The 21,047-nt window shown below is 41.2% G+C and overlaps 1 protein-coding gene across 5 annotated transcripts in view; it reads right to left on the bottom strand.

Moving 5' to 3' along the window:
- Positions 1-17,973, bottom strand: part of REV1 (REV1 DNA directed polymerase) — a 57,193-nt gene extending 39,220 nt beyond the window's left edge. The window contains exons 1-5 of one of the 5 annotated variants that reach the window (XM_040565906.1): positions 17,802-17,968; positions 5,823-5,931; positions 4,209-4,275; positions 3,283-3,415; positions 2,082-2,250 (exon numbers count right to left, since the gene is read on the bottom strand). In XM_040565906.1, coding sequence (XP_040421840.1) covers positions 2,082-2,250; positions 3,283-3,415; positions 4,209-4,265 — 359 coding nt within the window. In that variant the 5' untranslated portion in view covers positions 4,266-4,275; positions 5,823-5,931; positions 17,802-17,968. Of the gene's footprint in view, positions 1-22; positions 129-2,081; positions 2,251-3,282; positions 3,416-4,208; positions 4,276-5,822; positions 5,932-17,801 lie in introns of those variants that run through there. The other 4 variants (XM_040557892.1, XM_040573742.1, XM_040534240.1 and 1 more) reach the window with 4 other exon arrangements.
- Between the last annotated feature and the right edge of the window lie 3,074 nt (positions 17,974-21,047).

The raw sequence follows: 21,047 nt of genomic DNA on the forward strand, positions 1-21,047 counted from the left end.
TAAACTTCAACACATGCCTTACCATTCTTGTATAAGTAACTCTGAAAAATCCTATCTTACACAGTTCACATGGCAAACTCCAAATTACTGACATTTATGGTGTTTTACCAAAATCTCTTTGGTGGCCCCTAAACAAAAAATTAAAATAACAGCTATTGTGATAAGTGCTGTGGTAAGTTCATTAATCTTTGGAAAGCAGTCAGATGCTATAGCGATAAGCACCAACAGAAGACGGGAATTAATTATTCATTCAATTTTTCAGCAAAGATTTCAAGTCACATGCAGTAAATAAGGAATAGGATTACAAAGGAAAGAAGCAGAAAACAAGACAATGAATTAGCAGTTTGCAACCTGAATTCAATCTTTTCTGTGTAGAGAATGTGGCAAGTACCATAGTGAAACCAGACGACATGTGATCATATAATTAAGAAAAAATCATAAGTGTGTGTACACAAAGAAATAAAGCTGGACAGACAAAATCTTTCATTTTGCAACCTTGGTTGGCAGGACTGAAGATCTAACAACACTGTTTTATTGGCAATACGTGACAGTAACATTTTAGGGTTGATTTTAACCAAACTCAAAAATAAAGTCCATCAGACTGCACTGTCACAAAGTGCATAAGAATATTGAGCAAATTTCAAACCTCTAGATCCACTGCACGGATTTTCACCAACTGAACTACTGAGGATAACATCACTTGGTATTCCATGTGGCAAGGTACTACACAGTGAAGGAGTATTTAACTAATGAGTGTTCTTCAATATTGTTGAGAGAATAGGAAAAACAGGGTGTTCTTGTGAAATTAGCTTTTACTCCAGATTCTGACATGAACCCTGTTCTACTGAGACAGTCAGCTCCCTGCTTCCTTGTGCCTAATTGCAGGAATCTGCTTCAGTTCTTCTGACTTACCTTACAGTACAACCTCCTAGAAACAGGAGATGCAGAAACTGAACACAAGACACCGTAAAGAAAGTTTTAGGAGATTTCATAGATTAAGTTTTAGCAGGTCTCTACTGAAAGTAAACTGATTTTTCCAACTTGGTTAAAATCACTAGGAACTTTAATGGGCAATGAAAATTTCCACAACTTTCAAACCACAACACATCTCCTGCCAATTTTCCAAGTACTGAAGTTCATGGGTAAGACACCAAAGCTTTAAAAACAACAACAAATAACTAACATCTTTTCCAAACCAAAGAACCTGTCATTTCTGACCAAAATTAAAACAAACAAACAGAAAACAGCAATCACATTTAAGAAGTTGCACGACATGAAACACTTGAATCCAAAATCAAAAAGTTATATGGAACTGAGAACAGCATTTTACAAGTATGCACACAGAAACAGTTCTTTGCCTGTTTCTGCTGGGTATCTAGGAAAGACCAGTTAAGAATAGTATGACACTGACAAAATGATTTCCAGAATGTGTTCCTGCCTGCCATATTTCCCATGGGCTCCTCAGATGGAAGACGACAGATGCAAGCCAGATTAACTGCTCTGAGCCTTGCTATCATCTTTTTCAAGGGCCTGAGGACAACTTTAGTTGATCCTATATATTTCAGCGAGTAGAAGAACCAATAGACTTAAGTTATTTGGAAATCAAACCTTGGGTTTTGTTTTGTTTCTACAAACTCGTATAACGTGATGAATCCTTGGGTGAATTAATTTCAGTTTTATGAAAATGCTTTTAAATTGACTCTCTTTATTTACCGGTAATAAGAAACTCAGGCAAAGCACAAGGCAAGAGGTTAATTAAAAAACATCATCTGACATTTATTCAAACTTATTGAGATGAGGGCTGGCCAATTGACTGGATATTAAAATGGAATTAACAGGCTAATGTTCGGTTTTGTGCTATGCCTGAGATTCTCTGGACGTTCTTAGCAAAGTTACCTAAGAAACAATCACAAAGAAGCAAATCTTCAATATGACAGTGGTATTTTTACTCAGCTGTTGCAAGGATAGATTTATTTTAAACTAAACCATAATCCCAAAATGAAACCTTTTATAAAGCTATTTTTCTACATTTTTTTCTCCACAAAGGAAGAAATCTCTAAAAGCAGTAGATCAAAACTCACCTTTCCATGATCCACTCTGGGCGAACTACTTTTTCTCCTTTCAGTTCTTTTATTTTGGCATTTGGAAGATTGGTGGCAATGATGTGCGTTGTTTTTGATCTGGAATAATATACATGGTATTGGCCTCCATGCAACATCATTAGCCGTCTTAATTCATCAGCTGAGGGATCTATAAAATTTTAAAACAGAAATATTCCTGCTTTGTGTCAGCAAATACATTAAGAAAAACAGTGGTTGAGAAACAATGTCATGATCAGAACGAGTGCAAAGCATTGTTCTTCCCCTGAAAACCTTGCAAGTTTTCAAAGACCAAATCAGAAACGCATTTAAGGAATGTAGAAAAACATTTCTGAAAAGCGTGATTCAAAACGCAAACATTCTGATTGTTACAGAGGATCTTTCCACAACATGTATAAAGGATGGGGGGGAAAAATACTCAAGTGGATTTAATGCTAAACTAAAAAAAAAACACTTTACTGCAACATAACACAAAATCCAGTATTAGATTAACTCACTTGCATTTTAATCGGTTTGAGAGAGCAGTTTACATGCAGAACAGAAAATTAATATCAAAAGGGTTTAGCAACAGCAAAGAACTCCTACTGTACAATTTCTGACTTAACAAAGCAGGTAACACTTCCTTACCAGACTATTCTTGAATTACTACAAGGAAGAGAGACTACCTTATAAACTAACATCTATTCTTATTCCCTCTAACATTACTGATCACCCCAGTAATTATTCACATTAGGAATGTTTTTCATCATGTAAAAAAGAATACTTTGCAAGAAGTAGAAAAAAGAAAAAAAGCTTTTGGAAAACCTTTGCAGTGGTGCCACATTGGCAACAAAAGGTTTGGGTTAGCACAAACAAACAATGTTCTGAATAGTGAATTGGACACAAGAAATCAAGAAAGTTCTGGTGAAGGGTGGAAAAAATTACTCCTATTTCTAGCAGTGACCATTCATGTAAATTATTTAGTAAAGTATTAGATATATTCAGAAACTAAATGTGACTTTATATTGAAAATCTAAATAATGAAATACAAAAGGAACATAATACACAAAATTTAAGATATATGGGAATTGTTACATATTTACTTGGATACAAACACACGCGTTTTATAGTCCTTTACTACACTTTGGACACTGAACAGACACTGGAACAAACAGAACAGATCCTTAAAAAATAAAAGCTTCACCTGTAAAGCCATTGACATAGATGGCGACTCCACTAAAGATACTTGATGAATTTCCATCCTTCTGGTGCTCTATGGCTGAATCTGACCGGAATTGATCCTCCAATTTCTTAACCTTTGCCGACATGTATCCTCCCTAGTTTTTAAATTGAGCAGACAAACAAAACAAAACCCATGATGCTAGTCCTGTTTTCTTGTGTTTACAGACTGAAACTAGTCAATTATGAGAAGACTGGAAGTATGCACCATTCCTTCAAATCTATTTTTGTTGACTTACAAAAGACACGTGCTTTTTTCCCCAAACAAAAAATAGCAAGTCCTCTACACTAAAATTTATCTGCAAGGTATGGTACCTTGTTACCAACACAGCAGGATTTATTTCATACTCCTTTTTTCTTATTCTATAAGGAAGATATTCCATCTATATAAAAACCCTTATAGAAGAAAAAGAAAAAAGAAGAAAAGAGAGATCAGAGAGTAATGCAAGTTTGGATGCTAAGCCAGAGTTCTCATTGCCCAAAGAAACAATGCAGAGAATACTCATCAAGCTCCACATATTTTCTGTTCTTAAATATAGATAAGACAGCAGAAGCATAAGTAAATCAGGTGCCTCAGTTACTGTATGTCCAACTATAAAGAAAGCAGTGGTAACTTCTAAAAATAATTTTAAAATTAGTTTTAAATGGTGGTTAAAGCTATTCAAAAGTCTGCACATATTAATAATGCAATTTAGTGGATGATTATGAATTAAGACTTAAACACCAGACTAAATTCAAAATTTTTTTTTTAAAAAATTGTGTTTTTCAAGTGAAGCAAAAGGTTTCAATTTATAGCATACCTTTAGCATATTTAACAAAATTGCAAACCCTTCTTACCCATTTTGCCATTTACCTCTTCAAAGAAAAAAAGCCAGTTGGTTTTAAACATACCCATATGCCCCAGCCATCGCCATCAGCAGCCCGTTTCCTCCATCCACCCCGCCTCATACTGAAGCTTCTGCACAGAAAGAAAAACACACGATCAACTAGATGGTTAGTAATATCAGTGACATTTCAGTCATGCATTACAGGCCATCTACAGAACACCACAAAGATTACATTTTTCAGTGTGTATGCATTGAAATATATGAGTTGTATTTAACATAGAAACTAAAAATTGCATTGAATTCCAGTTTTTCAATTTTGTAGTAATTCACATAAAGTCATCACAAAGATCAGTTGCCATTGTGATTTATTGAATTCTTCCTGTTCATCATACCTCTCCTATAAAAGGTTCTTATATAAAATTGCTACCGTTCCTGCAAAATATTGCCTAAATCATAAACAATCTTTTCTTTCCTTTTTGATACTATTTACATGGGGGGATGCAGGCAAACACCTCCTGGCATGAGAGACTGGATTAATTTTACCAACGGGTTCAGAGCTAATCATAAGAGGTCCAAGCATTTGTTGTTCCACAAAACAATAGTTACATAAAAGAAAAAAGAAGAAAAAGAGAAAGAAAAAAAGCAAAGGTCATGTCTTCCTTGAGGAAAAGCCAGTCATTTAAGTGATCTAGTATGATCTATAGCTAGGTTTCTTTAAATAAATAAACAAACCTAACCAGGCAAATTACAGTTTTCCTTTATGTAATACACTTATCTCTGGACCATGAGCTGAACACAGCAGCATCCCCAGATGAGCTATTAGTGAGCTGAAACAGAACTGGTGGAGAGAAAAAGAAATGTTTTGGACTGTGGCCAACTGCTCACTGTACCCAAGTGATCCACATTAACTATTGCTGTTGTAACACTGATTTTAAAATATTGATTAATGGTGTAATCCGATCATGAGGTCACTGCCTGCTACACTACATCTCTCACTTTCTATTCTAATCGGTCCCCTAAATATAAACACTGCTTTGTCTTTTAGGGCTGTAAGCTCTTAAGAGTGGGATGACAGGAATAGGACCTTGTATACCCTGAAACTAACAGGAAGAAAATTTAAGCCAGTCACCTTTATTTTATTAGATATATCTTGATACCCATAAAAATACACAAAACTACAGTTCATACAAAAAAGGAAGTCAACTGATCTTTTCCTTCCTCTTGTGCTGTTGAGAAGATACCTATTCTTTGGTCTATCCATAGAATCATCCAGTAGTGGAGCACAGAAGCTTCACCCAGTCTCCAGCCTAGCAGAAAGTACACACATCTATAGTTGGAGATAATTACCCATTTTGGTCATTTACCTATCCAGGGAGCAACTTCTACTACAGTGTCCTGGAGACCGCCTCATTTATCACATTAGAATTTTGTTTCCTCTGAATAACTTGGCTAAAACTTTAATTCCAGCTTTCATCTCTTAAATCCCTTTTGTTCTAGAGTTACCAAGTAGGCGGACTCTGAAATCCAGCTAACCCACCCTGGATTACAGGCAAGTTTCATTGCAGAATAAGAGACAGCTGCAGGAAGGTTTTCATAAATACAATCATTTTCATGGAATAACGTCAATGTGCCAAATCAGGCAACCATTGAATTACAGAGTTAAAGCACGTGTAAGTACCTTGAAAAGACACGCTTCAGTAATATGTTTCAGGATCTCCACAAACACAGGAAGATCATGATGCACCTGATTCTATTCTTCTCATATTTGCTGTAATCTGTTACATAACCTACACAAATATAGAATTATCATGATTAATCATTTGCCAAGGAGATTAGCTTTATACCAACAACCAAAACAAAGCTACCCCTCCCCAGTATGTTGTATTTTCTCTCTAGGTACCTGTGTTTCTCACCCAGGGACCAATTTCCAATATGTTAAGCTTTCTGAAATTAATCTGGGGGGGTTGGGGGTTTGGTGTTGAATTTTATCTAACAGATACCACAGAACCCTTAAGGAGAAGGGAGGAAAAATGAGAGGAGATGAGTTGGATGACTACATGAAATAGAAAATTGACTTTTTTTTCTCCTGTAGAAGAAGGTACAAATTGGAAATTGTTGGATGATTTCCTTCATATGGAAAATTTATATTTTTCCCATAAACTCAAGTAAACTGTAATTCAAATATATCACTTCTGGCTGAGAACTTATTACAGAAAACAAAGGTGTAGGTTCAAGAAAGGAAAATGTTTATTCCTGAAAGTGTCACATACTGATTTTAGGTATCATAGTTATTGTAAGAATCACCAGGATTTTAAGCATTGATTACTCTTGTTCCTTACTAATAAAGGATGAAAAAGCCTGTCAAACAGAAAATCTTTTGTGTGTGTGTGTGTACATACATATATACACATACACACATTTATCTTACTCTGGTGAAAAAAAGAGAGCCCTCAATGCAGTATAAAACCCACATACGTCACCAGCAGTCTAAGATGTTCTTCATTCCAATCACAAGGTTCTTGAGAACCTCAGTTACTCTGACCCCCATACAGACCTCTTGTTTATTCAAAGAAGTCTTTTCAGTATCAGTAAGACAGAAACAAAAACATCCGATGCCTGTTAAACCAATGAACTGCCTTTCATGAGAGTAAACTTTTCTGAAACCTTTAAACATTTAATTGTTATTTAGGCTACTGGGAGGCGAGGAAGACCTCTAGTCTAAAAGCCGTTAGATCAGGCCACCACAACCTGTGGGGCCAATCAAAATCATAATCATAGGTATGTACCTAGTTTAACTAAAACTACAGATCAGAAAACATGACTCCTTCAGGTTAGTGTGTTAAAAGCATGACATATCAATTGCTCAGAAGTTGTCTTCCTAGAGCCTGCAAAACTAGAGAAGCTAGGCTATAATGCCTTACTTCCAACATCTGATAATGATTTACAATTTCCTTGGCAGATGTGATTTTTGACTCAGCCTGTTCACTTCAATTCTAAACACACAAGTTAAAAACATGGTATTTCAAAGATTACTAGATGCCTTTGGCTTACTTCCTGAGAGTTATAGATTATTTACTTAGTGCTGATATGAAAACCTGGGAGATTAATTTCTCCCTTTGTAGTTCCAGGAACTGTTTCTGGACTAAGGAGGATCTTCGCTGCTCCCTCTTCACAAGGAGCCACATGGAGAAAAGAGGCAACAGGTGTCTTGATGTAAGAAAGAAATTTTTTTACAGTGAGAAGGATCAATCACTGGAACAACCTCCCCAGTGATGTGGTAGGGTCCCCATCACTGGAGGTTTTTGAGATGTGACTGCACAGGTGCTAGTTAACCTCACCTAGGCTCCCTTTTCCCATGGACCTGATGATCTTCAAAGGTCCCTTCCAGCCTGGGCTGTTCTATGATCCTGCTAAGTCCTTGTGCTTACATGGCAGATTTTTCCTTGAAAATTAACATAACCTCTAGAGCTGCTTATCTGAAACCTAAGGAACAAATGAACATGAGAGACATCTTGCACAGGATATATTTAAATCAGAGAAAAAATTAAGCAAGATTTGAGGCATACTCGCTGGTTCAAGAAATAAGAACTGTAAAGTAGATACAAAGCCCTCTCTATAGGGATCAAGATGAAAGGGTGAGCAGGAGAAATGCTTTGCTTTGTAAAGAACCCTTGAAGTGGTGGTGGGGAGAAGCAAAAAAGGGACAAACATTGAAATTTGCCTGCTTGTGATCAAACAAGAATTCATCTTTTCTCTGTTCATACTAACTTGTTTCAGAGCAGTCTTCTGTTTTCACAAATTCAAGAGCATAAACGCATAGTGACTCAGGTAAAGTGAATCACCACAGTTATTCATTTGCAGGGCACCTCTAGAGCCCAGAGCAAGAACAAACGATAAAATGACCCTTTACCCAGAAAAGCAGACAAAAAAATGAAATGCTTACATTCTGGACTTGTGAACACAAATATTCAGTAAACTAAAAAAAATCCCAACGAACTCCGAAACTGCACAAAAAGCCTGTAGTGACAGAAACAGTATCCCTAGGAACAGAATCCAAATTTTCATTGCAAGAGAAACAACCTTTCAAGAAAAAAAGTCATATTAAATCTCCTGTCATCGAAATTAACACAATTTGGCCCTGCGTCTTTGAAGGCCACACACAAACTGTAAAATCTTACTGTTCTGCAAAACAGAGTTCTTTAACTAATTTCAAATTTCTATTGGGAGATCTTTTTCAAAACTGAAGCTAGAAGAGGAACTAAGAGTTTTGATGCTTTGTATGTGACTGGCAGTTCAGAAATAGTCAAGACAGCACACTAGGAAAAGATATGCAACATCCCACTGCACACTAATTCATGGCCTCACATCATACTTCCCAATTCACAACCACTTAATCTTATTATTAAAGGCTGCTTGTTAATCAAACTGTACAGATCATGGAATGGAATGAACTGCTATCCCTACATTTTATGAATTCTATAAACATGTGCATGCATATAGGAGAGTTGCATGGCAACTGTGAGATTTCAGACTGCACAACAAGTGATGTAGATGTGAATGTTGATGTTAAGTTAGTATTTGAGTACCTGAGTCAGGGAAGATATTTCTTTTAAAATACTTTAAGATCAGGATGGTGTTGTATAGGGTAGGTGGCTTTCCATTAACTGGGATAGTTGGGATTACAGAGATAACAGACAAATCCAGAGCGAAACCATAGGTATTACTGGCACAATGTTTGGGAGCACAGAAGAGTTCTCAGTGGCTCTCTGAGAAGTGAGTATGGATCCTCACAAGCCTTTTGATTCCAGGTCAGTAGCAGTCCTGCCCAAACTTCAGTTGTCTGTGCCATGCTCTGCAGCATTCTCTTTGCCATGATGCAGAGACATTTCTGCTGCCTCTTCACACTGGCAGATTTTATATTTTGTACTACAGGAAAGCAAATGAACTATTTCCAAAGTCAACTAGACACTGCACCATGACTCAACAAATAACCCTGCCAGACCTGTGTCTAAATACAGAGTACAAGTAATTTCTAATCCAAATAATCCAATCACAGGTAACAGAAAGTTGCGTGGAAATGCAGAACACAGCAACAGGCATTTTGCTTTTCTGACCAGAATAAACACCTTATCGACGTCCTCTAGTACAAAAGGACCTGATTTAATTAGTGTGTTCAAATACCACAAACATTATTCTCGAAGGTGCAACTCTAACACTAACAGAAGTACAGCTATCTCAGGCCACCACTAATGAATATCACAACCTTTTGCTTGAACCCTAGATTGAATCCATCCCTACTCAGCAGGGCTTAGAAGTTGTTTCCATCAAATGGGTACTTTGTGGCCTGTTTGAGTTTCATGCATCTACATTCCAGCTCCCACATCAAACTCACCACCCTGCTTGGCACTAGGCTGCAAGCTCTTTGAGGAAAGAACTGTCTTACGTGTTTACACATTTCTCAGCACAAGAGTCCTATTCTTGGCTGAGTCTTCTGGAAAAGAGCTGCTGCTACAGGGTCTAAAACTATTTTTTACTATGTACTAAAAATGTCAGAATTCAGTAAAGGAACTTAAAGATAGTTTGAGTTTTTTTTTTTTAAGCTCCTTTATTTTTAAACCCCTGTGATTTTACGCACTCGAGTTAACAATACTGTTCCATATTAAAATAAACAAATCTGGATGTTGCAAAGCAACTGAATTTTATTCTAGGCGGGAAATAAACTCTCAGGGTGAAGTTTCACAAGAGGGTTGAGTCAACTTGATGGCCGCCTGCCACCAAAAGGAACGGGGCTGCTCCTCAACCTCTGCTGGCCCAGCAGAGACCAGCTGGCCTCCTTTATGTCCAGCCTCTCCACTCCAGCTCCGCACTCCCACCTATGCCTGGCACTTTGGGCCAAATCAGAGGAAAATCCACACAGCCGTAAGGGGTAGTTTCTACCAGGTAAGCCAGATGAGCTGAGTCACAACAGGGTCACACACACAGCCAAGGCAGACGGGTGGGACTGTTCCCTGCAGTGCCAGGGACAGCTTATGAATCCCTCAGCCATTTCCGGAAACCAGCTTTTAGGTCATGGTTATAAACAACCAACTGTGGTGTGAATGGGGATGTGGATTTGCAATAAGCTAATTACTCCTCACTACCGGCCCTACTTATATTCTTCCCCCTAGTAAACAACTGGGGTAGACCACCTTACTTTTTTCCATAGAATTAGAAAGTTTTCAAAGAATGTTAGAGTCGCACAACAGAGAAGTCCTAAGTCTGTTCTCCATCCTAACTCACACGTGCCTGTACTACAGTCACTTCTAACTATAAGCACCAGTATTACAGGGTCAACCAGCAAGTTCTGGTTTGCAATCCAATCTCTGATGATATTGTAAAGCAACACAAATCAAATTGGCTGAAAGACATAAAAAAAATCTGTCCCCAAAACCACCTGACAATACTCCCTTCTCCTGTAAGTAAACCTAAGACTGTAAGGTAGACGACAATCATGAAAATCTTGGGCAAATTAAGCACTGGACATAGAACTGGTAGCGAGTATGAGAAATCTAGAAATGGTATTTTTCAAAAAGGTGAGCATCCATGGCATGTGCTAAAGAGGCAAAATACCGTACAACCCCCATAACACATGGAACAAACAGTCCTTCAGAATCAACTCCTATGTGTAGATGACTACTCTAAGGCTGTGTTCCAACCATGCTTTTATTTGAGTTTGACAGCAAAGAAACAACACTCTCGCCTTCAGTGCTAGCACTCTCTCAGAAGATGACACAGGAACTCTTTGCTAAGTAAATTATTCCAGTTTCCAAACTGACTCTTTCTGGAACTCAAAATGATCTTTATTTCAGATCAGTTTACTTTAACATCAAGGACTAAATACTTTACCTACAAGCAGCGACTAAGAAAGATGCAGTTATTTTGTCGACTAATCATCACATCACCCTGAAGCGGTTGTTCAGCAATCAACCAATTTATACAAGAGCTGTACAGGACAACGTTTAGATCTTTCCCAACCAACTTGGAGCCTGGGACAGACAACTTTAACTGTCACAACTTAAGGAATCACGAGCACAGGGTACAGAGAACAGCAGAGGACTTGCTGTCCTAAAACAAGGTGGTGCATCATTCTGCAGCCTGTACTACCTTTGAGCAATCTGTTTTCAACAAGACACTCTTTTTGCTTTTATACATGGCATTTGAGATGGTTAGTTCTTTGAAAAATAGCAAGCCAGATTCAATTTGAGACCAACTGTCAATGTTTCATTCCCCTCTAGGAATAACATTCAGTAGCAGCTACAGTCCATTTAGAGCTTGTCACAAGCAGTGGTTTAACTTGGTTGAATTTTTTCTTCTGCTCACAGAAGACTCTGGCTTGAGTTTCCACATTTCTGCATTGTTTGGTAATATTTTCCCCACACTTCAAAGTTCCTCAGTGATGAGTGGCTCCTCCCCATAAATTTTCATGGACAGATTTAACCATGTAGCTCAATTCACTTTTTAGTTCAAACATGACCTCTTTGATACAACTGTTCATACTGCCACAATACGCTGGCAAATTTCAGCAGACCTCAGCAACTGGCTTCATTATTTCTGTTACTCATCTTCCTTTGGGACTTCAATCCCTAGAGGATGTAGCACACTCCTAATCTTTATGCCAGCTTCTAAGTACCTAGATTCCAGAAAAAAATCATTAAGTCAAATTGGGATAAGAAACAGCTTGCAGAATTAGGATTCTCTATAGCAACATACTGAACAGACTGTAAATCAAACTGAAAGGAAATTCTCTTTCTCTCTTGGACTTAAGTGAGTATCTGCAAGGACAAGTGAGATGAATATGTGAGTTGGGTATTCTTCAAGTCCACATATATTTAGCTGGCTATAGTATTTGAGAACAGGAACTGTGCTACTTTTTCTTTGAAAAGGAAGGGTTGGCTGTTTGCTTTTTTTTTTAACCTAATAAATTGATAGAACTTGCTTAGAAGTGAAAACCTGGGTTTGTGCACACCTCGGTCTGATCACAATCCAGTCCTACAACTCATGTCTTAAACACAGAGCATACACTGAAGCATAGGTAAAGCCCTGGGTAGGTACAATAAACAAAGATCCACTTCCCAGATAACGAGTAGACATGCTGCTACTGAGTGACTTAAGACTTCCTAAGCACAATTAAAGAAAGTGACTGGAGCGCTAAAGAAAACAAGGCAGAAAAGATGGGTAAGAGGAGGTACAGCCATTCTTGAATAAAAACAATGAAGAATTTTCAAGAGGTGACCAAAACAAGGAACCTGTGAACACTCTGAATTTGTTAACATTGAATTCAGAGAAGCTGACGGTAAAAACCTCTCACATATACCATCTTCAGGTCTCCCAGATTCCTTAGGCATCGGGTCAACAGACTGGTGGAATCTTGTCAGAAGAGATGACATTTTTGATTAATGTCATGTATGTGTTTCGATACACATGTATGTGTTTCTGTGCATGCATAGGTGTGCGTGTACATACACACATTCAACTTGCCTTTGCTGCTGACCATCTCATTACCCAGTACCCGGATTAACTACTTTGGAGTGGCATAGAGACAGATCTGCCCTCGGACGAACATTTTAACTAACGTAAAGAGAAGGCTCCATTTCTTCTCCACAAGTTATTTTTCAGTGGAAGCGCCCAGGGCAGTTGTGCTTTATGCTGAACTCAATGTTATCAGCGTACGCTGAGCAGATGCCGAGCAGGCCAAGCTCTTCGGGGAAAAAGAGAGAGAGATAAGACATCCACTTTGCAAATCTCAAGTGGGACCTGATGTCAGACACTAAGGAGGACCATCTCTCTACACATATATGGGTGGCACTAACCTTGTACAGTAGCAAACCTGGAGGAAATGAAGCAACTTTGTTAGTGAAAATAGTGCTCACTACAGAGTCAACATTTAAATAGGTACATTTTTTGTTTGCAGCACTTTCTGAACGGTGTTTCTTAATTCCAACTGTCATTGCATAGTCCCATTCCCAATTTTTTTCTGGATTTGCCTTTGAAACTCTCAAAGCAACAAAATCTATTTTGAAGTAAAATCTTCACAAGATATGGCTTCCATGGCCTTGAAGTTTTACGTACCTATATCTTTCCTCAGTCTATTGATATTACTCTTATCTTCCACTCAGACTAACACAACTAGCAGGAAATCTGATGAAACTTGTAACTGGAGAGATCAAAACAAAATGGAAATATTTTTTAATCTATAGTCTAGTTTACTTGTGGGAAAGTATCTCAACGTGTTTGTTTCTTTAGTATTACCTTGGAATCCATTCTTTGCAACTTCTAGAAACAGTACAGTGCTGGGCAAACTTCTGATCTGATCCTATATATTCTCACATTTCCTCTTAGATTCAGCTGAAAGCGATACTGAGGGTTCAGGCATAGTGTTTCTACATTTTATTGGAAACAGTTGTATGTTCTTACAAGAAAACAAAAATGCTGTATTTCTTTAGGATCCCTAAACAAAACTGGCATCAGAATTGTGTTCTTGGCCCTATGTGGTTTCAAGTTGGTATTGTAAGTACCTCTGACATTGAAACAACAGCGTTATACTGCTACTTAGTAGAGACAGATCGATACAAAAAGGCCACAGAGCAAAAACTGCCTTCCTCAGGCAAACAGGAGGCTTGTAGATCTTACTAGGTTAAAAATGAACATAGAAATAACAGGAATCATTATGGAGGGGCAACACTTATCACTTCAAATTCCTGATCAATCAGAGATTAGAGCGAAAACTCATTATCCCCTTTCCCCAGTACCATTTTATCACAGGATTAACAGTTTACCAAATAATGCAATTTCAGCATGGAAATCCAGGAAATAGCGACTAACAAGTCCCTTTTTCCAGTTTCCCAATGCTCCAATATTTCCTAAAAACAACCGGTGGACTCAAACCAGAACACTATCCTTCCACTAAACACCATTATTTCATTTCTTTAGCTCAACTGGGAGTTACATTAAAAAAAAAAATGCACAAAATGGTAAAATGCATTTACCCTACTTGGTAAATTACAGTAATCTTCCACCTTACATGCCACAGGGTCATTGTGGGCTTTCCTACCTGTAAGAATTATCAACACTGTCATGACTTCCTTAAACGCCAGCAGCTCCTAGGTCTCCAGAAGAGCCTGAGATGCTTACTCATGGTGTCCTGGACTAAGAGCTGATGGGAACCACCTCAGGAGGAGGAACTCGCCAACGAGGTGGACAGAACTGCAGTTCACTTTGGAAATGCACTGACAGCCAGAAGGTGACCCCAAAGGTGCAGTAACGGCCCCAAGGCCCCTGCCAAAACACATTGCATAACCCACCCTGCCAGAAGACTGACAGTCTTTAAGCCAGCACAGAAAAGCCTTGCAGCAGATCTCAACCCTACTCTGCGCAGTGCTTTCAAGTTTTGGCATTCGAACCAATCCACCTGCACTTACCTGCAAGGAACCTGAACAGTGTCTTATCCTGAACTGAATTATGTATTTTTTCAGGATTATTTTTTTTTTTCCCCATAAATCAAGAAGCTGAAAAGGTCTTTGTGATTCAAGCAAACCAAATAAGGAAATTATCAGTTGTTACCTCCTTACATTGGGATTTGGTTAAAGTATTTACAGATAGCTGGGAACATGATGCAAAACTAACACGAAAGAGTTAACCACAACATGGCTAAACTTTATTTATGCCAGCAAATTTTGAACCCCCAGCTTCAGCACTATTAAACAGGAAGAATACCAACTGGGAGACCTTAAGCTTTGAGATAGGAAAAGAACTAGGAAAAAAAAAGCACACCATCTACTCTTCCCAAAACTTAACACTGAAATTCAGGAGGCATGGCCTGCTTAGACAGTTGCAGCAAAGAATATGGAAGATACAGCGATCATTTCTGTGGGTATACCAAACTAAAAGTATCTCTCAGATGAATTTAACCGTCACAGATTCCTTAACTACAGTAGCAGCAGCCCTTCAGCTAGCTCTGAAAAGACAAGCAACAGGAATGGAAGTTATCACCACTGCCCAGAATTTAAAGTTGTTCTACGTACTCACCTCTCTTCCACTAAGGAGCGAGAAAGAAGAGTTTCCTAATTCTCATTCCTATCTTATGAGCACCAGCTACTCCGCATGCAATACAGAAGCAGAGGGACCACAGACATGAGAAGCCCTCCTCCCTAAAACCAGCTGTGTCTCCAATTAAAATGCTGTCTGGTTTCCACAACAGAGCAGAAAGCTGCTCTCAGGGAGAAGCAGCTCTACACAAATTTGACTCTTAAAAAAAGAGACATTTCCACAATTATACTGCATGAACCACGTTTGAGAATTCCTCGCCTGTTCCTCATGCTCTTTTGCACCCAGTTAGATTTGCTCTCTTTACTTTCAACATTCTTTATAACTACCTGGATGCTCCCGTTTCTATTTGCTTCCATTTTTTCCTCCTTTTGCTATGCTTTGTAAACACATGGCACTGTCACCAAACTTATCTACATTGTATTCTTGGGGGAGGGTTTCAGCATTTGGGTATTTAGCTCCCTTGCTACATCTGTACCAGACAAACACACTCTTAAGAGCCAACAGAGATCTCAGAGATAACATACTCCTTTAATTAAAGCAGAAAGATGTTCAATAAAAAAATCATTCTTCATAACGTAAACAATAGCTTACAGATTAAATGGGGGAAAGCACATGGCAGGGTCAGGTAAGTTATTCTTTTCCTACTTGTCCTGAACAACTAATTCATTAAAAAGTCTGTAATCACATTTTTCCTATGTACTCAAAACCAGGTTTTGTATTAGTCTTTTTTTTTTTTTTTTTTTTTAAATCTCCCTAGCAGCTGAAATGGATGGCAGCAAGATTCAAAATTTGCTATGAAGCTTCCTTAACACAGACATCCAGGTCAAGGGATGAGAAAAGACCGAGCAAACTCAGCACCCACTTACAAGATGCTGGCTGCACCACACCAGGCTATGGCTAAGTAAGAGGATGAACATCATGCAGAAAGACAGACTGGCGATACACTTGGAAGGCCAATTCCTGAATAACGCACTGAAGACATATACTGTGCATGAAAATACACACGTGGAGTTTACTACATTGGCCTGAAATATTTTTTTTTTTTCCAGTATACTTCTACAGTTTTACTTTAAGAACAATCTATCTCCAAGTAGTTAAACAGCAGTAAGTCACAAGGCAGGTGTCTGCACTGAGCCTCTACTAACTGTCCTAGCAATGACCTCCAGTCTGACAGCTTGGGATTATTTACCAACAGGGATTTGGTGCAACGTCCAGTGGAAGAATTGGGCTGAGTGAAAGACAAATATGGTGGGGATAGGCAGCGACTACACGCTTGAGACAAGATGGCAAAGAAGGAATTTGTTAGAGATCTGGATTTCTGCGTTGAATATCTTAATAAAATGGGGCTGTTTCACAAATGTATTTTGGCTGTAACCTTTTCATTAGGTGCTGTTGTTGCTCCGATAGGACTGCTTTAAACTGTTGCTTAATTGCTATTAGATGTAAGAGGTTATAGTTAAAATTCAGCTCATGTAATTGCAATCTGCTGGGTTTGCTTCTTTGCATTGCACTATCAAATTTGAGATTGGACCTACACTTTAAATCAAGATCCGTAATAAACATCAACTCTTCTTTTCAGGGAGAAAAATCTCTAATTAACACAAATGGAGCATTTGCAGGCCTTGCCTTTCCAAAGGCTGACATTAACCGTAAAGCATGGGGGATAATGGAACATTGCAGCACGCACCACAGCTTTCCTACCTCCCCCAAAAAATAATAATCGCGTGCTCGCGCTATCACCCTCCCCTCCGTTCTCAAGGTTTACATGCCATCCCCGCGCACCTCCCATCAGGGGCCTTTTGCTGGGTCAGGCCGGCGCTGGCTACGTAGCAAAACACAGCAGCAGGCGGGGAAGGGGGGGGGGGGGAAGAGGCGAACCCTCCGTGCCCCTTCCTCCCCCCTCACCCACCAGCCACCCTCGCTCAGCACAGGCGACTCGCAGCCAACGCGGGGCGCAAAATCCGCAGCCGGCTGCGGGGGGAGGAGAGGGCGGCGGGGCTGCGACAGGGCTCGGGCTTCCCCCCCCTCCCCACCACACACCTTATCCCCGCGTCCCCTCCCCTATTTCCCCGCAGTGACCCCTCGCTGCCGACCCCCCCCACACCCCCCCCCCCCCCCTCACGGGTACCCATGCAGGTGCCTGCGGGGGAGGGGCACCTGCGGCCCCCCAAACCTCACCCTCCCCCCCCCAAGCCCTAACACCCCCCCTCAGCCCTTCCCCACCCCCTCCCCTCCCTCTCCCCTCCTCCCCCACGCCCGCCTCCCCGCCGAAGGCCCCCGCCGGCGGTTACATAACGCCACCCCCCCCTCCTCGCCCCCCTTCCTCCTCCTCCTCCTCCTCCTTCTCCTCCTCCTCCTCCTGCCCCCCCCCCCCCCCCCAGGCTCAGGCCGCAGGGAGGGGCCGAGGCAGGTCAGGGGCCCCGCAGCTCCCCCCCCCCCCGTTTTTCCCCCCCTCACGGCTCTTTTCCTCTCAGGCCAACCGCCATGGGGGCCTCGCCATGACGGGGGGAGAGAGGGAAGGAAGGAAGGAAGGAAGGAAGCAAGGAGCCCGCAGCACCGCACCGCCGCTCACCTTCTGCCGCCTCCCAGCCGCGCGTTGCCGGTCGGGGCTTCACATGGCGGCTCCCCCCGGTAACGGCCGCCAGCCTTCCTCCTCCTCCCCCCCCCCCCCGCCCTTCCTGCGAGCGCGTCACGGGAGAGCCTCGCGCCACCAACGGCCGCCCGCCGGGCACGTGACACGGGGCGGGGCGGGGCGGGACGGGACGGGCGCGCGCGGCTCCCGCTCCGCTCCGCTCCCCTCCCCTCCCCGCCCGCCCGCTGAGGGATGGCCGCGGGGCGGCGGCGCCCCCTGGCGGGGCGCTGAGGGGAGTCCCGTGAGGGGAAGCGAGACGTGCCCGTAGGAAGGCAGGCCTCGTTAGTCCTGCTGCTAATGGGAAACTTGGGCCGTGGTTGAGTTCGCTTTATAAAGAGAAAATGGCCCCAGTCCCACAAGTCCGCGTTGATAGAACCCCACTCGTACTGGCCAAAACCCCAGTTTGCCCATCAGTCCTCCCACACAGATTCAGTTTCAGTAATAAGATACATGCCTCTCTGTAAGAGAAGCCCTTATCCATAACCTTCTTTCCTCCACTTGCATTGTCAGAGCACAGAAATGGTTGTCCCATGCTTTAGAAAAAAGTTTTCAAGTGTTTTCCTGCCCTGCGCTGTGTGAGGGAGCCAAGAGCGTTAGGACTGGCCAGGCTTTTCCCCACACCCAATTCATACTTGTCAAAGTATCCAGGCAGGATAAGGAACAGTCAAGTTCATGAAGTTCATGTCTACTGAAGTCTGGTGACACTCAGCTATTTTAGCCAGGGCGTGGTTTCTTCATTTCACTTAGAAAAATGTTCAAGGGAAACCTCCTAGCACCTTCATGAGAAAAAATAAATAAATTGGTTTTTACTCAGAATTTTAATGAAACCCATATTCAAAAGGTGGGTGTTCCCTGCCAGGTAGAAGTGCTAACAAGAGTTTAGACCAGCCTTAAACTCTCAAATTCCAGAGACGTTGTGGCTGTCTGCTTTCTCTCTAATTTTGATCAGAAATTGCATTATTTACCTGAAACAACATGTTTGCAAGATACTGTTCAGAAAAAGGTACATTATCTAAAGCATATCCACTTCACTGGGCCAACATTTTCCACCTTTGCTGAGAAATGCCTCTACCAATCTTAGTCCTTGCCAGTCTGGAGCAAACCAACTGTTACCAGTGCTGCGTGAGTGGATGTGCACGTTTTTATTTCCTTCCAGAGTTATTTCTCTAGGGGGCAGTTGTGGAGCAGAAAGGCAGAAAGACAAGTGGAACGGGGATTAATTTAGGTTGGCAAGAACAGCTTTAAAATGGTTAGTCAATGATTATATTTTATTTTTTAAATAGAAGCTGGCATATAAGCAAATTATAAGAGGAACCAACAATTATTTAGGGAGGCATGTGGGGACGACTGTTTTGTTTCGTGAAGTAAAGCTAGGTTAAGAGTTAACAGTGAAAAAGGGTGAAGTAACCATACAATACTTTCAGCAAAGATTACATATAACTAGTTAAAATAAGTAAAAGGGAAAGGAATTACTGTTAAAGAGAGGATGAAAGTATAAAAATTTAGGTAAAGGGACAAATATTAACAGGAGTTATTTACTTCTGTGTCTTGTAAAGCCTTCATTTTGCACTTCATCTGCACTGGCAGGCTTCTAAGCTGACATAGAAAAATCTTAGGTTATAGTAGGCAGATCAGGAACCGGGGCATATGCTTACTCATTGTGTAAATATTTACAGGGTGAAGCCCAGCTTAAAGCGTGTTGACTTAAGAAAAATAATTCTTGCTATCTTCACCAAGTTTGGAATCAAATCTGGGGCTGGGGAGAGAGAGGCAACATATGTACAGGCCTCAGTTCAATGGGACTGTGGTCCTGGAGCATGTCAGTGGGGTCAGTGTTACTGGTAAGCAGCTTGTCTGTATAAATCCTACTGTCTGAGTCAAATTCTGCTCCAACCAACAAAAAACAAATAAGTAATTTCAATCAATTCAGCACAAGGGAATTTCAGGTGAAGTATGAGAGGCTTCATGTTATGCTTCTTGCAGCCTGATATGGGAGACACGACCTAGCAGTGGCTGCAGATGCTGTGAGCTTTGAAGGTTGTTGTCATAAATACAGGATAACTCTGGGCCTCCTTGTGTCAGGAAGGGCATGTAGAGCCAGCAGCTGAAGGTCTGTCCTCACGTTGATACTTCTGTGTGTTCCTTTGATTGGTCTTGGGCCATCATAATACATGTAAATATGAGGGCCAACAGGGACTCAATCCACTGCTATGCCACAGAAGGAGGAATAGGAATAACTTAACATTGGCCATGTTTTTCGTGTTTTTCACAATTCCTGTTGTGCTGGTCTGTAGTTAGCTATGTTCCAGAGGAAAAGGACTGGCAATTACTTGGCCCTGCTAGAGCCACGGTGATCATCTGGTAACAGAAGGCTCACCATCCTCATACCAACTCCAGAAGCTAAGTAAGGTGAAGTCGACTGACTACCAGTTACTGCTCTCTACTTTTCCATAAGTCACTGTCCTGCAGCTTCTGCAGCTCTTACTCCATGCCAGCAGCCCCTGGTAGACCAACAACCCACTGGGAACAGCTGCAAGGCGGCAGACAGCGTCCCATTTCCTTGTCATGCACTATATGTTAGACCCACGGGGCGGTCTGGGTTGGAAGGGTCCTACATCTACCTCACTTGGACACCGTCTAACAGGGAGGTGAGGGCACGACGAAGGCACCCTCCCCACCCAGCTTTGCCCTCGCAACCCGCTGCTGACACCCCGTGGAGCCGGGCCGGGGCTGCAGGCAGCTGCTGCGCTGCCTCTGGTGGTGATCCGCAGGGTCACCTTAGGCTGCACCGCTGGAAACCCCCCCGGCTCCCGAGGAGAAGCTGAGGACGTGCTCATCGGCAGTTTCCTACGTCTAGGTAATTATGAATGACGGAGGCTCATTTCACAGCTCCTGCAATGCTGTAGTAACACAGCCTGCTGTAGCGATGCCTTAAATATTGACTTGTAAAAAGCTGCAGGATTATTGCAGTAGTTTCCTGACCAAGCACTATTGTTTCATGGTAACCGGTGAAAAATGCTGTTGTAAAAATCTGATCTGCAGCATTTAGTTCTAGCATTAATGTGTTACATAAGGCCTGTCGCTACATACACATACATCTTAGCCATGATGCCAGTTTTCTCTAGCTCCTAAAACACAATGCAGTCAGATATTTTTAGAAGGAATATGTTTTATTATAACCACAAT

This window comes from Cygnus olor, chromosome 1, assembly GCF_009769625.2.
Source record: "Cygnus olor isolate bCygOlo1 chromosome 1, bCygOlo1.pri.v2, whole genome shotgun sequence".
In the NCBI taxonomy this organism is placed as follows: Eukaryota; Metazoa; Chordata; class Aves; order Anseriformes; family Anatidae; genus Cygnus; species Cygnus olor.